The 13,720-nt window shown below is 42.6% G+C and overlaps 1 protein-coding gene across 3 annotated transcripts in view; it reads right to left on the bottom strand.

Moving 5' to 3' along the window:
* The window catches only part of USP30 (ubiquitin specific peptidase 30), a 30,134-nt gene extending 29,197 nt beyond the window's left edge, over positions 1-937 (bottom strand). Inside the window, exon 1 of one of the 3 annotated variants that reach the window (XM_066370688.1) lies at positions 701-937. In XM_066370688.1, coding sequence (XP_066226785.1) covers positions 701-783 — 83 coding nt within the window. In that variant the 5' untranslated portion in view covers positions 784-937. The remainder of the gene's footprint in view (positions 1-700) is intronic. The other 2 variants (XM_066370686.1, XM_066370689.1) reach the window with 2 other exon arrangements.
* Positions 938-13,720: the final 12,783 nt, after the last annotated feature.

Below are 13,720 nucleotides of genomic sequence, written 5' to 3'. Positions count from 1 at the left end.
GACAATGCTATGGAGGGGTGGGGGGTCCGAGCAGAAATGGAGGACCTTAGCAGGACTGGGAGCTTTAACAGGTGAAGGGGTCCTGACTGGTTTAAGGACTACTGCAAGATTGGAGACCCAGAGAGAATAGGGGATCCCTGGCCTGACAGGAATGGGGTGGGGCACTAGCAGGCCCCGGCACATAACAGGATGACAACCATGGCAGGACTAGTGTTGACAAGACTGGGGAACCCTGGCAGGCAAGGAACTAACATGGCTGGGAACCCATAGGGTTGGGGGTGTCCTGAAAGGATTAAAAGGTCCTGGAAGGCCTGCGAGGCACTGGAAGACCCAGGGGCACTGAGAGAATTTGAGGCTTTCACAAGCCTGAGGGTCCCTACAAGTTCTGGGGACACTGACAGTACTGCAGAAGGCACTGGCATGCCGGGCTGGGGGCACTGATTAAACTGGGGGCACCAGGAGAAGAACTGGGAGTGCAGACAGAATTGGCCTTGCCGAAAACCTGGGGACCTGGAGGCCCGTAGGCCCTCCCGCCTTAGGGGCTGGGCCTTCAACCCTGCAGGACGCAGAAGCCTCCAGAACGCTCACTCCGGCCCTGTGGACGCTGACTAGGACGTGGAAAGGCCGCCGGAGGCCCAAACTCGGGACTCCGATCCCGGTCTCTCCGGCCGCCCCGCCCCCCCCCCCCCCCCAAGCTCACCTGACGGCCGCCCCAGTCCTCAGGAAGCGCTGGATGGCCCTGTCGGCCGCGCTCATGGCCGCCTGCGCCCGGGAGCTCAGCATCGCGGCCGCGCGGAAGCCCGCCTCAGCCGCGGCTGTCCCCGCCGCCCCCGCCACCACCGCCGCTGACGGACAGAAGTCTCCCAGGACTCCGGAGGCGGCGGAACCCGCGATTAAGGTCCCAGCTCTTCAAGGGAAGGGTGGCCTAAGGACGAGCTCCCGGGAGGACCGGAAACTGCTGCGGCCGGAGAGGAAAAGTCGACGGACCACATCCTTGCTTTTCCTTTTCCCCCTTGGCAATGGGCCCTGGCGTCGGTTGCTAAGGGAAGCCCTGCAGCCCGGCCCGCTTTGTTTTCAAGTTTGTTTGTTTGTTTTTGCTAGGGCTCCCTTCATAAATACAGGTACCCTATTTCTTGAAGGGACTCTGTGTCATTTAACATGTTTGGTGTGAAGAGGGCGGCAGCCGCCGGAAAGCGGGATCAGGCCTCGGACAGCATTGGTTTTTATTGTCGTTAGAGTGGAAACAGGTCGCAGAGGAAGGCCTTTTAATATGCATGTGGCCTATCTCTGATGGGATCTATAGAGAAACTGAGACCTTTTGTAATAGCCACCAAACTTATTTTCTATTTAGGTGCATTGCTAAGCATGTCACATAGATTAATTACACTGGGGAACAATTTTTTTTTTTTTCATTTTCTGTTGCATGAGGTTTTAGAACTGTTTCTATATATTTCTGCATTGCTGATTCCAAATCTGAACTCCGTTTTTTGGTGCATGCTCTAGTTTTTATGCAATTTTAATTTCTTTTTGTTACAGTTAATGACATGCATTGGTTTTTAAATTGGAGTTAAAGGGCAACGACTCTTGGATTGAACATAACCACAAGGCAATTAATGTTTTACAAACATCACTTTTACGTAATTGTAGTTGTTTTTAAATGTAAAAAATTATTATCTGAGAAAAACACCCTCTTACTTTGTTTTAAGATTGAATGATGGCTTCTTCAAGTAGGTGTAAATGTAAGAATAGTCCTGACACCTCCTGTTATATATGTGGCTGTGACACACTTCAACGTCAAAGGCGCAATATTTCATCATTTGTGACACGTGCATGTATTGCCTATTTTCAAGTTCCCCTTGGCGATCAAGACAAGAATTGGGCTCCTCATATTGTGTGTCATAATTGTGAAGAAATGCTTTGTGACTGGACAAAAGGAAAATGCAAAGGAATGCCTTTTGGTATTCCCATGGTTTGGCATGAACCTAAGGACCACAGCAGTGACTGTTATTTCTGTCTGATCCATACAAAGGGCATTGGGAAGAAAAAACGGCATATGATCGCATAGCCTAATATTCCTTAACCAATACGACCTATCCCGCACTTTGAGACACTCCCGGTTCCACTTTTCAATGGTTTAATTTCTTCTAAGGATGAAGAAAGTGAACATGGTGATCAAGTGTATTGATATTTTGATAAGATGCATGAGGAAATGATTGTAGAATCTGAAGGGTCCTCTTCTGATGCCAAGCAGTCATTAACCCCTCAGCAATTTAGCCAACCTGAATTGAATGACTTAGTAAGAATGACATAAAAATTGTCCTCGACTTTCTGATGTATGAGGAGAATAACTGGATCATTTGTGTGGATCTTAAAATGGTAAATTTTCTGCTAGGACAACAGAGATGTTTCATGAAGTATCCTTGCTTTCTGTGTTTGTGGGACAGCCGAGCTCAGGAGAAACACTGGACCCAGAAAGAGTGGCTGAAACGTGAAGCTCTAGAAGTAGGGATGCAAAATATTGTGAATGAGCCTATAGTTAATCAAGACAGGATCTTTTTTTCCCCCACTTCACATCAAACTTGCCTTAATGAAGCAGTTTGTTCAGGCTTCGAACAGAGAAAGTGAATGCTTTCAACATGTTATTTCTGCTTTTCCTGCCTTGTCTTTTGAGAAAATAAAAGCAGGTGATTCGATGGACCTCAAATTCGAACCCTCATACATGATGAAGAATATGCCAGGAAGATGAATAAGGAGGAGAAAGCAGCATGGCAGTCTTTTGTGGCAGTTACAAAGAACTTCCTTGGCAACAAAAGAGCAGAAAACTATGAACTTCTGGTTCAAAGAATGCTATTGGCTTTCCGCGACATTGGATGTAACATGAGCGTTAAGCTTCACTTCCTGAACAGTCACCTTGATAAGTTTCCCAAAAATCTTGGAGCTGTTAGTGATGATCAGACTACTGCTGGAGCATCAAACGAGATTGTCCTCAACAACTACACAAACGCAAGAGTTGCAAATGCAAATTTTTACCTGAATAGAATTTAAATAACTTTTGCGTAAATTTTATGATTAAAATAAGTGTTTTAATATGTTCTATTTTGAAATTGTAGACAAATTCTGATGCAATCATATCTTTTAGTGTATTTACTGCATTATAGAAATTATCATATTTTTACAAAGATGATGCCTAAGAAGACATTCTACTTCATTATGTTAAACTAAATGTTGAAAATTTTACAATAAGATGAAAACCTAAAATCTTAAATTGCAAAAAAACCTGTAGCTTACAGAGAAAAACTGTCAGATTTGAGATCAGCACACTCGAATTAGGTAAGAACAAGTGTTTCTGTGGATGTAACAAAAATTTTGTTCCCCAGTGTTATTCATTCACATTTCCTCTTCATGCCAACCTCAACATTTCTACGTTTTACATCCCAGGAAACCCAAGAACTTTAAAGAAGTAATGTCTTGACACAGCTTGTAATGGGTGGTGTTGCAGTAATATAATGTTATAGTAATTAAATATATAGAAATATAGAAAAATATAGAAGATATATAGAAATAATTAGGATATAATATTAAAAGCAATTAAGGAAATTAAAGTTATGTCGTCTGGATAGGAATTAATCTAGTGTGTACAGATATTGAAATATAGAAAAGAAAGGCTTTTAGCAATAAGTAACTTTAAAAGTCTCTTAGCATAAATAACTTCTTTTAGCTTCTCTTCTATCTTAAACTCTAAACCCCAGAATTACTTAGGCCTAAAACTCTCTACCCCGGCCTTAAAATTACGTTCTCCAAATTGCAGAGGTGACAGGGTAGGTCGTAAATCCTAGAATGTTTAGGAATGTTTTTGTTAAGCCTGTGAAACATTTATCACTACTATGTTATCATCTTCAAAACTTATGGTCTTAATGTGTAGAAATATTTTTTCTTTAAATTGATCTTATAAACATCGTAACAAGACAATAAGATTTAATGACTTTGTTAGCGAGATTAATGGATATGTTTTATTGCTTTTGTACCATGCTTTGCTAAGTTCCCCCTCTTTCCCATACCCCAACCAGTATGTGATTTTGTCTTTAAAAGCTGGCCCCAAACTGTGTTCGGGGCTGCATGATTTGAATGACTTAAGTCTCCATGCCGTTGCCTGCCAGCTTTAAATAAAGACTCCTTAATTTGGCTACTTAATTGTGTGGCAAAACGTCTGTTTCTTGCTGTTCTGATACAACAATATGATAAGCAGACTCTGCCTTTTGCACAGGGCCCAGTTAGTGTGTGTGTGAAATTATATATAGATAAGAAGTGGCTTGATGTTATAACTCTGTAGGTTAACATAAACAAGAAGCTTCCCTAGGAACACCTTAAAAGTGGCTTGATAGAACATTTCAGTAGATTAACATAAAAAGAGCTCCCTGCAAGGAACTCCCAGAAAGGTGGGTTGAGGTGATAATCCTGTAGGTTGAGTTGACACCTGTTAGAAGGCGTAGGCCAGAGAAGGTACTAAAGCTAAGGGGCCCCCCTGTTGCGGTAGTCGCCCAGACTCCAACATTGCACGTGCACTGTCTCCACGCCACTCTGACCAAAGATAGCCAAGAGGAGCACACCGACAGGGCCCCCTTAAGCTGTACCCAGGCACGCCAAAAGGATTTGTGAGTAATAAACTGCCTGTGTGATTCTTGCAATTAATTTATGTGTTGGTCATGTCTTTCCTCTTGTGGTGGTTGGTCTCGGCACTGATAAATAGAATCCTCATATTTGCCTCAAGTCTCAAAGAGGCTTCCAGCCTTGCTGTTAAGCAGGAGTGTCCCACTGTGCGGGGAAGTCGAGTCAGGGACGCCTGATTGACATAGAGCCTGGGCTCTACTGGGACAGGTGGAAACAAAATTGGCAGTCAAGGAGAACACTATTCAATAGAAATAAATATAAAGCAGGCTACATTTTAAATATTCTGGTTGCCACATTAAAGTAAAAAACAACAGATGAAATTAACTTTAACAATATCTTTTACTTGACCCAATATGTCCAAAATATTATTTCTACATAAAAATTATTAATATTTTACATTTTTTTTTGTATTAAGTACATTTCAGTTTGGACCAGACGCTTTTCATGTACTCAGTAGCCACATGTGGCCAGTGGCTACCACATTGGACAGCACAATTTAAATCTTTTTTTTTTTTTTATACAGAGACAGAGAGAGAGAGAGTCAGAGAGAGTGACAGACAGGGTCAGACAGGAATGGAGAGAGATGAGAAGCATCAATCATTAGTTTTTCCTTGCGACACCTTAGTTGTTCATTGATTGCTTTCTCATATGTGCCTTGACCTTGGGGCTACAGCAGACTGAGTAACCCCTTGCTTGAGCCAGCGACCTTGGGTCCAAGCTGGTGAGCTCTGCTCAAACCAGATGAGCCCGTGCTCAAGCTGACGACCTCAGGGTCTCGAACCTGGGTCTTCTGCATCCCAGTTCTACACTCTATCCACTACGCCACCGCCTGGTCAGGCTGGACAGCACAATTTATAAAGCATTAGTTTCAGAGAGAAATTGTCCTATTAATCACTCTCCCCAACTCCCAAACAAACAATTGCAACTGATTTAGTAAAGAAATCAATGCCTACCCTGGCTAGGTAGCTTAGTGGATAGACCCTCATCTTGTCATGTCAAGGTCGTGGTTTCAATCCCAGTTCAGGGCACATAAGAGAAGCAGCCAGTGAGTGCACAACTAAGTGGAGCAATGAATTGATGTTTCTCTCGCTCTCCTTTTCCTCTCCCCCCCCTTCCTCCGTCCCTCTCTATCATCAGTGGAAAAATTAAGTAAAAGATATCAATGCCTTTGTCATTTTCAAAGTTTTTGGTCTAAGAACCCCTTGATATGTTTAAAAATTATTAAAGCTTTTGTTTATATCTATACTATTGGAAATTAAAATGAAGAAATACCTTTTGGTTTTTAAAATTAAAGTATAATTTATATAGTAAAATTCACCTGGTTTTAGTGTATATATGAATTTTGGTAAATGCATAGTCATATAACCACTACCACAATCAAGATATAGAATCATCACCCCCACCCCATTCCAAATTACCCCCACATCTGAAGTGAGGTGGGAGCAGTCTTTTGAAACTGAGCCCTTGACCTATTGGATATGACACTATCTCCGGGTAGATAATGTCAGAATTGACTTAAATTATAGAACACTCAGCTGGCGTCACAGAGAGTTGCTTGGTGTTAGGGGGAAAACCTCACATGTCTGGTGTCAGAAGTGCTGGGAAAGTGGTATTAGTGTAAAATTAAGAGAGAAACGCAATTGGAGAACTGGGTTCTTCCCTACTCAGGAAAACTGCTATGAAGAACTAAAGGAAAAAATGAGAACAATGTCTCACCAAATACAGGCAATTAATAAAGAAATAGAAATCATTAAAAAAAACAAATAGAAAGTCTGGAGTTGAAAAAATTAACTTAAATTTTTAAAATTACTAGAGGGACTTGACAGCAGACTTGAACAGGCAATGAATCAGTAAACTTGAACAGAGATCAACTGAGATTATTCATTTAGGAATAGATGCAAAAAGAAATGAAAAATGAGCAGAGCCTCAGAGAGCTGTGGGACACAATATGCATAATGGGAATCTCAGAAGAGAGAAAAAAAAAGATCAGAAAGAATATTTTAAAAAATAATGGCTAGAAACTTTCAAAATTGATGAGAAACAATAACCTACACATCCAAGAAACTAGTGAACTCCAAGCAGGATAAATTCAAAGAAATTCATATCTAGACATATTATAATAAACAGCCAAAAGATGAAGAGAATTTTGAAGCCAGAGAGAGGTAATGTCTCTCTCACAAAAGGAATCTTAATAAGATTAACAGCTGATTTATCATCAGAAACCACAAAGGTTAGAAGGAAGTAGTATAACATATTCAAAATTCTTTAAAAAAAAAACACTAAGGCCTGACCAGGCGGTGGCACAGTGGATGGAGTGTCGGACTGGGATGCGGAGAACCCAGGTTCAAGACCCCGAGGTCGCCAGCTTAAGCGTGGGCTCATCTGGTTTGAGCAAAAGCCCATCAGCTTGAACCCAAGGTCGCTGGCTCCAGCAAGGGGTTACTCAGTCTGCTGAAGGCCCACGGTCAAGGCACATATGAGAAAGCAATCAACAAACAACTAAGGTGTTGCAGTGTGCAATGAAAAACTAATGATTGATGCTTCTCATCTCTCTTCATTCCTGTCTGTCTGTCCCTGTCTATCCCTCTCTCTGACTCACTCTCTGTCTCTGTAATAAATAAATAAATAAATAAATAAATAAATAAATAAATAAATAAAAACACTAAGAGTTCTATATCTGGCAAAACTGTCCTTTGAAAATGAAGGTGAAATTAAGTTATTCCCATGTAAGCAAACATTAATATTTGTCACTAACAGACTTTCCTTACAAGAAATATTAAAGGGGTTGCTTCAGACTAAAATGAAAGTACACTAGGAAGTAACTCAAACCTGCATGAAGAAATAAAGAGCAATAGTAAAGGTGTCTGTATAGGTAAATACAAAATATAGAAGAAGGTATTTTTTGTTTGTCTTTTACCTGATTTGAAAAAAACCTGCATAAATAATTATAAGTCTATGTTGATAGGCACACAATGCATAAAGATGTAATTTGTGACAAAAGTTGAAAGAGGAGAGAAATAGCAAAACATCAAGTTTTAAATAAACGTTAAAAAATTTTTTTTGATTGATCTTTAGAGAGAGAGGAAGGGAGAGAGAAAGGGACAATTTGTTGTTCTACTCATTTATGCCATCATTGATGGATTCTTGTATGTGCCCTGAATGGGTATGGAACCTGCAACCTTGGCATGACCAGACAATGTTCTAACCAATGGTGCTACCTGGCCAGGGACTTAATAAATTTCTTAAAGCCAACTTTGTTGTATACTATTGAAACTAAACTGGTATTAGCCCAAATTAGATTGTTATAAATTGAGATATTAATGGTAATCTCAAGGGTAATCACTAATACAATAATTTAAAAATATATCGTAGAAGAAATGACAAGGGAATTAAAATGGTATACTAGAAAATACATATTTAATACAAGAGAAGACCGTAATGGAAGAATTGAGGAACAAAAAATAGACAAAAGACATTGAAAGTAAATAGTACAATAGAGATGTAAATTCTACATGATCTGTGGTTACATTAAATTTAAATGAATTAGGCCCTGGCCGGTTGGCTCAGCGGTAGAGCGTCGGCCTGGCGTGCGGGGGACCCAGGTTCGATTCCCGGCCAGGGCACATAGGAGAAGCACCCATTTGCTTCTCCACCCCCCCTTCCTCTCTGCCTCTCTCTTTCCCTCCCGCAGCCAGGGCTCCATTGGAGCAAAGATGGCCCTAGCGCTGGGGATGGCTCCTTGGCCTCTGCCCCAGGCGCTGGAGTGGCTCTGGTCGCGGCAGAGCGACGCCCCGGAGGGGCAGGGCATCGCCCCCTGGTGGGCAGAGCGTTGCCCCTGGTGGGCGTGCCGGGTGGATCCCGGTGGGGCGCATGCGGTAGTCTGTCTGACTGTCTCTCCCCGTTTCCAGCTTCAGAAAAATACAAAAAAAAAAAAAAAAAAAAAAAAAAAAGAATTAAACTGTCCAATTAAAAGCCAGAGATTTTCAGAATGGCTAAAACAACATGATCCAACTATATGTCTATAAAAGCCTCATTTTAGATTCAAAGACACAAAAAAGTTGAAAGTAGAAAGGTGAAAAAAGTTCTACTGGGCAAACAGTAATAAAAAAAAGAGCCGTAGTGACTATTCTACTATCAGACAAAATTGACTTTAAGACAAAAATTGTTACTCGAGGCAAATAAGGACATATTATAATGATAAATGGTCAATCTATCAAAGAGATAAAACAATTTAGAGCAAACATGCACTTACAACAGACCCCCAAAATGCACAAAGAAGACTAGAATAGAGTTGACGGGAGAAATAGACTATTCAAGAATAATACTTGAAGATTTCAATATCCCCCTCTCAATAAGGGATAGGACATCCAGATAGAAGACTGGCAAAGAGAAGACTTGAGTAACACTAAAACCAACTATATCTAATTTTCTTCTCAAGTGGACATGGAATGTCTTCCAAGACAGATCATATATTAAGCCTTAAAACAAATACCAATAAATTTTAAAAAATTGAAATACTAAGTATGTTCTCTGACCATATGAAATAAAATTAGGAATCAATATCACAAGAAAATTCGGGAGATTCATAAATATGTGGAAATTACATAACACATTCCTAAGTAATCAATTGGTCAATGAAGAAATAGCAAGAGAAATTTTAAATACTTTGAATGAAAATGAAAACACAAGACACAATATTGTGGAGAGAAGATCACCACTTCTTCAATGACTACTCAGACATCTTTTTTTTTTTTTTTTCAAACCAGCCAACTCAGGAACTCAGTATGTGGCCAGTAGGTTTTTTTTTATTTTTTATTTTTTATTTTTTATTTTTCTGAAGCTGGAAACGGGAGAGACAGTCAGACAGACTCCTGCATGCACCCGACCGGGATCCACCCGGCATGCCCACCAGGGGCGACGCTCTGCCCACCAGAGGGCGATGCTCTGCCTCTCCGGGGTGTTGCTCTGCCGCGACCAGAGCCACTCTAGCGCCTGGGGCAGAGGCCAAGGAGTCATCCCCAGCACCCAGGCCATCCCTGCTCCAATGGAGCCTCGCTGCGGGAGGGGAAGAGAGAGACAGAGAGGACGGAGGGGGTGGGGTGGAGAAGCAAATGGGCACTTCTCCTATGTGCCCTGGCTGGGAATCGAACCCGGGTCCCCCGCACGCCAGGCCGATGCTCTACCGCTGAGCCAACCAGCCAGGGCCTACTCAGACATCTTGAGTACTGCTTCTGCTTGATGACTTCTTTGCCACATCTCGACAAGTTTACTGGCTACTGATTCATCTCAACCTCTTGCTTAGTTTTCAGTCCTCCAGAAACACTTTGTCTGAGGGTTCAGTTTCATTGAGAGTTTCAGAGTGTCTTTCCAGCCAGCTGCACAGATGTTCTCTCTGCCCTCTTTGGGCCTCTCTAGTCATATATTAGACATCTTGCATTTTATGGCAGAATAGAAGATGTGACCAAGGAACTCTTTGAAGTTGAATGCCTTGACTTTTTTTTTTTTACAGAGACAGAGAGAGATTCAGAGAGAGGGATAGATAGGGACAGACAGACAGGAACGGAGAGAAATGAAAAGCATCAATCATTAGTTTTTCGTTGCGCATGGCGACACCGTAGTTGTTCATCGATTGCTTTCTCATATGTGCCTTGACCGCGGGCCTTCAGCAGACCCAGTAACCCCTTGCTGGAGCCAGCGACCTTGGGTCCAAGCTGATGAGCTATTTATTTATTTATTTATTTATTTATTTTTTCTGAAGCTGGAAACGGGGAGAGACAGTCAGACAGACTCCCGCATGCGCCCGACCGGGATCCACCCGGCACGCCCACCAGGGGGCGATGCTCTGCCCCTCCGGGGTGTCACTCTGCTGAGACCAGAGCCACTCTAGCGCCTGGGGCAGAGGCCAAGGAGCCATCCCCAGCGCCCGGGCCATCTTTGCTCCAATGGAGCCTTGGCTGCGGGAGGGGAAGAGAGAGACAGAGAGGAAGGAGGGGGGCGGGGTGGAGAAGCAAATGGGCGCTTCTCCTATGTGCCCTGGCCGGGAATCGTCCCCCGCACGCCATGCCAACGCTCTACTGCTGAGCCAGCCGGCCAGGGCCTGGTGAGCTTTTGCTCAAAGCAAATGAGCCCATGCTCAAGCTGGCGACCTAGTGGTCTCGAACCTGGGTCCTTGGCATCCCAGTCCGATGCTCTATCCACTGCACCGCCACCTGGTCAGGTTGCCTTGACATTTTTTAACAAGGACTTAACCTCCTAGCCAAGTTTCCCCTTTCTGCTGGCTCCTGTGGCAAAGTCAGGAGGTACTTACACCTCCCAGCACAATGCAAGGGACCTGGGAATGACTCCAGGTGGCAGTGCCATCCCACCAGCATGGCTAACAGAGCAGAGATCTATGACCAAAGTTTTAGTTTTCCCTTTTTAAAAATTTTTTTATAACTAGTAGAATATTGTCTTGATAAAAATAAGGCTTAAAACTCAGTTGATTGGAGAACTGCTTGTACATAGAACATCTTTTTATATTCAGTATTTCAGGCTAAGGGGCAGCTTGTCAGTTTCTATTCCAGCCTCTATTTTAAAATATTCGCTTTTTTAAAAAAGAATCTGAGGGGGGAAATCATGGTGCATTACTCTGATGTGAAGTAAAACCCATCTGGCTTTTGGCATGCCCCCATTTCCCAAACAGATGGATAATGTGGTTAGCTGGAGGCAACTGCCTTTATAATATTCCTATCTGCCCAAGGATGTCTCAAAGATCAGAGGTATAAAAATACGAGCCATATTTTTCTTGGCTGGTAATATCGTCCAGGTAGAACTTTAGAAGAGGGATTCTCAATTCTCAGCAGCATCAATATCACCAGGGACCCTGTTAGAAATGCATAAAGGCCTCGCCCCAGACCTGCTGAATTAGATACTCCGGGAGTGGGGCCGGCGATCTGTGTGTTAACAAGCCCTCTGGGGGATGCTGACCCACATTCAAAGGTGAATACTGCTTTAGAAAAATATAACCGTAATTCTTGTGCTTCTTTTCTTGTCTTTTCTTTTTTTGTGGCAGAGACAGAGAGTCAGAAAGAGGGACAGATAGGGACAGACAGACAGAAAAGGAGAGAGATGAGAAATATCAATTCTTCATTTCAGCTCCTTAGTTGTTCATTGATTGATTTCTCATATATGCCTTGACGGGGGGTGGGGGTTTGTGGGGGCGAGGGGGGGGGGGTGGCTACAGCAGACCGAGTGACCTCTTGCTCTAGCCAGCGACCTTGGCCTCAAGCTGGTGAACCTTGTTCAAACCAGATGAGCCCGCGCTCAAGCTGGCAACCTTGGGGTCTCGAACCTGGGTCCTCCACATCCCAGTCTGCCACTCTATCCACTGCACCACCACCTGGTCAGGCATAACCGTGCTTCCAAGAAAGAACATTACGCCTGACCGGTGGTGGTGCAGTGGGATAAAGCTTCAACCTGGAATGCTGAGGTCGCCTGTTCAATACCCTGGGCTTGCCTGGTCAAGGCACATATGGGAGTTGATGCTTCCTGCTCCTCCCTTTCTCTCTCTCTCTCTCTCTCTCTCTCTCTCTCCTCTCTGAAAATTGAATAAATAAAATCTTTAAAAAAAAAAAAGAACATTACATATTATAAATTAACTAAAATATTACATATTAATTTAATACTCTAAACCAGGGGTCTCAAACTCAACTCAGCATGTGGGCCGCAGAGCAAGATCACAGCCGTTCAGCGGGCCACAGTAGGTCTACAAAAGGCAACTGTTACGCAACACTTTTCTCACTGCAGTTGAAAACAAAAAAAAATCAGTACAACAAGCACAATCGTACATGCAGTTTACTCAGTGTCACAAAATGACCAGAAACTGTAGTTCGCATCACAACTGCTGTTAACTAAGCTAATATCTAGCTAGGATGCTAGAGAAATGAAAAATACAAGTAGGCCCCTAGGCTTACTTAATTTTATCCAAAATATTTTGAACTTCGTGGATTAGTCTGCGGGCTGCACAAAATTGTTCGGCGGGCCGCATGCGGCCCGCGGGCCGCGAGTTTGAGACCCCTGCTCTAAGCGGTTTTCTTTTTCCAATGGCTAGTATGTACTAAGCATTCTTCCCTCAGTTTTCAAGGAATGCACCTTAAAAGTCTTCAAGGCAGGCAAAATATTTAAATGTGCAAGCTTGCTACGGCCTCACTGCAGCCTGGACAGTGTGGGGCAGACTGTTTTGAGGCCCCAGTTGCTAGTGGCCATGGAGAAAGGAAGACCCAGGGGAGAGACACTGCCTCCCCTTTTCTCAAGAAGCTAATAATCCTATTACATAAACTCTCTGTATTTAAATGTTGGAAAAATTGGAAACCAATTTTAAAAGTAACTTTTTATCAAAGGAACAGCTTTATTAAGATATAAATCACATGCCATATAACTCATCCTTTTTAAATATACATTTTGATATTTTTAAAAGTATACTTAACATATGCAACTGTTACCACATCTAATTTTGGAACATTTTTGTCCCCTGTGAAAGAAATTTCAAATGCATTAGCAGTCACTCCTCATTGAAATAGATGGAAAGAATTTTGGAGGCAGGGATTTCATTTAATTAATCTTTGATTCCCCAGAATCAGGACCATCGCAATCACTTTAATAATGCTTGTTGGATGAACGAATGAGTGATCTTTGGCTTTCTCCTACGAATCTTACATTTTTTTCTCGATTCATTTCACTAGCTCTTCAGCTCCGTGATGACAATGACATGTCTAACTCATTTTCTGTCATTTGCCCAGTGCCAATTAAATTGCCTGGCACACAGCAGGTGCTCCATAAACAGTACGTTAATGTATGAACACATTTAAATTTTTTTTTCATTCTCTGCATTTGCTACAGCAGCCTGAGTTTCAAGAATATTATACCCATAACAACATTAATGAATCCCTACAGATAAACACTGAGAGAGGCGTCGTCAACCAAAGAGTGATCATTGGTACCTCGACAGCCATTTCACCGGCCGGTGTGCCCAATGGGCACCCCAGTAAAACACCGCCAGCCACAGAGAGCCTGT

This window comes from Saccopteryx leptura, chromosome 2, assembly GCF_036850995.1.
Source record: "Saccopteryx leptura isolate mSacLep1 chromosome 2, mSacLep1_pri_phased_curated, whole genome shotgun sequence".
Taxonomy (NCBI): Eukaryota; Metazoa; Chordata; class Mammalia; order Chiroptera; family Emballonuridae; genus Saccopteryx; species Saccopteryx leptura.
This window is presented reverse-complemented; position numbering and strand designations above follow the sequence as displayed.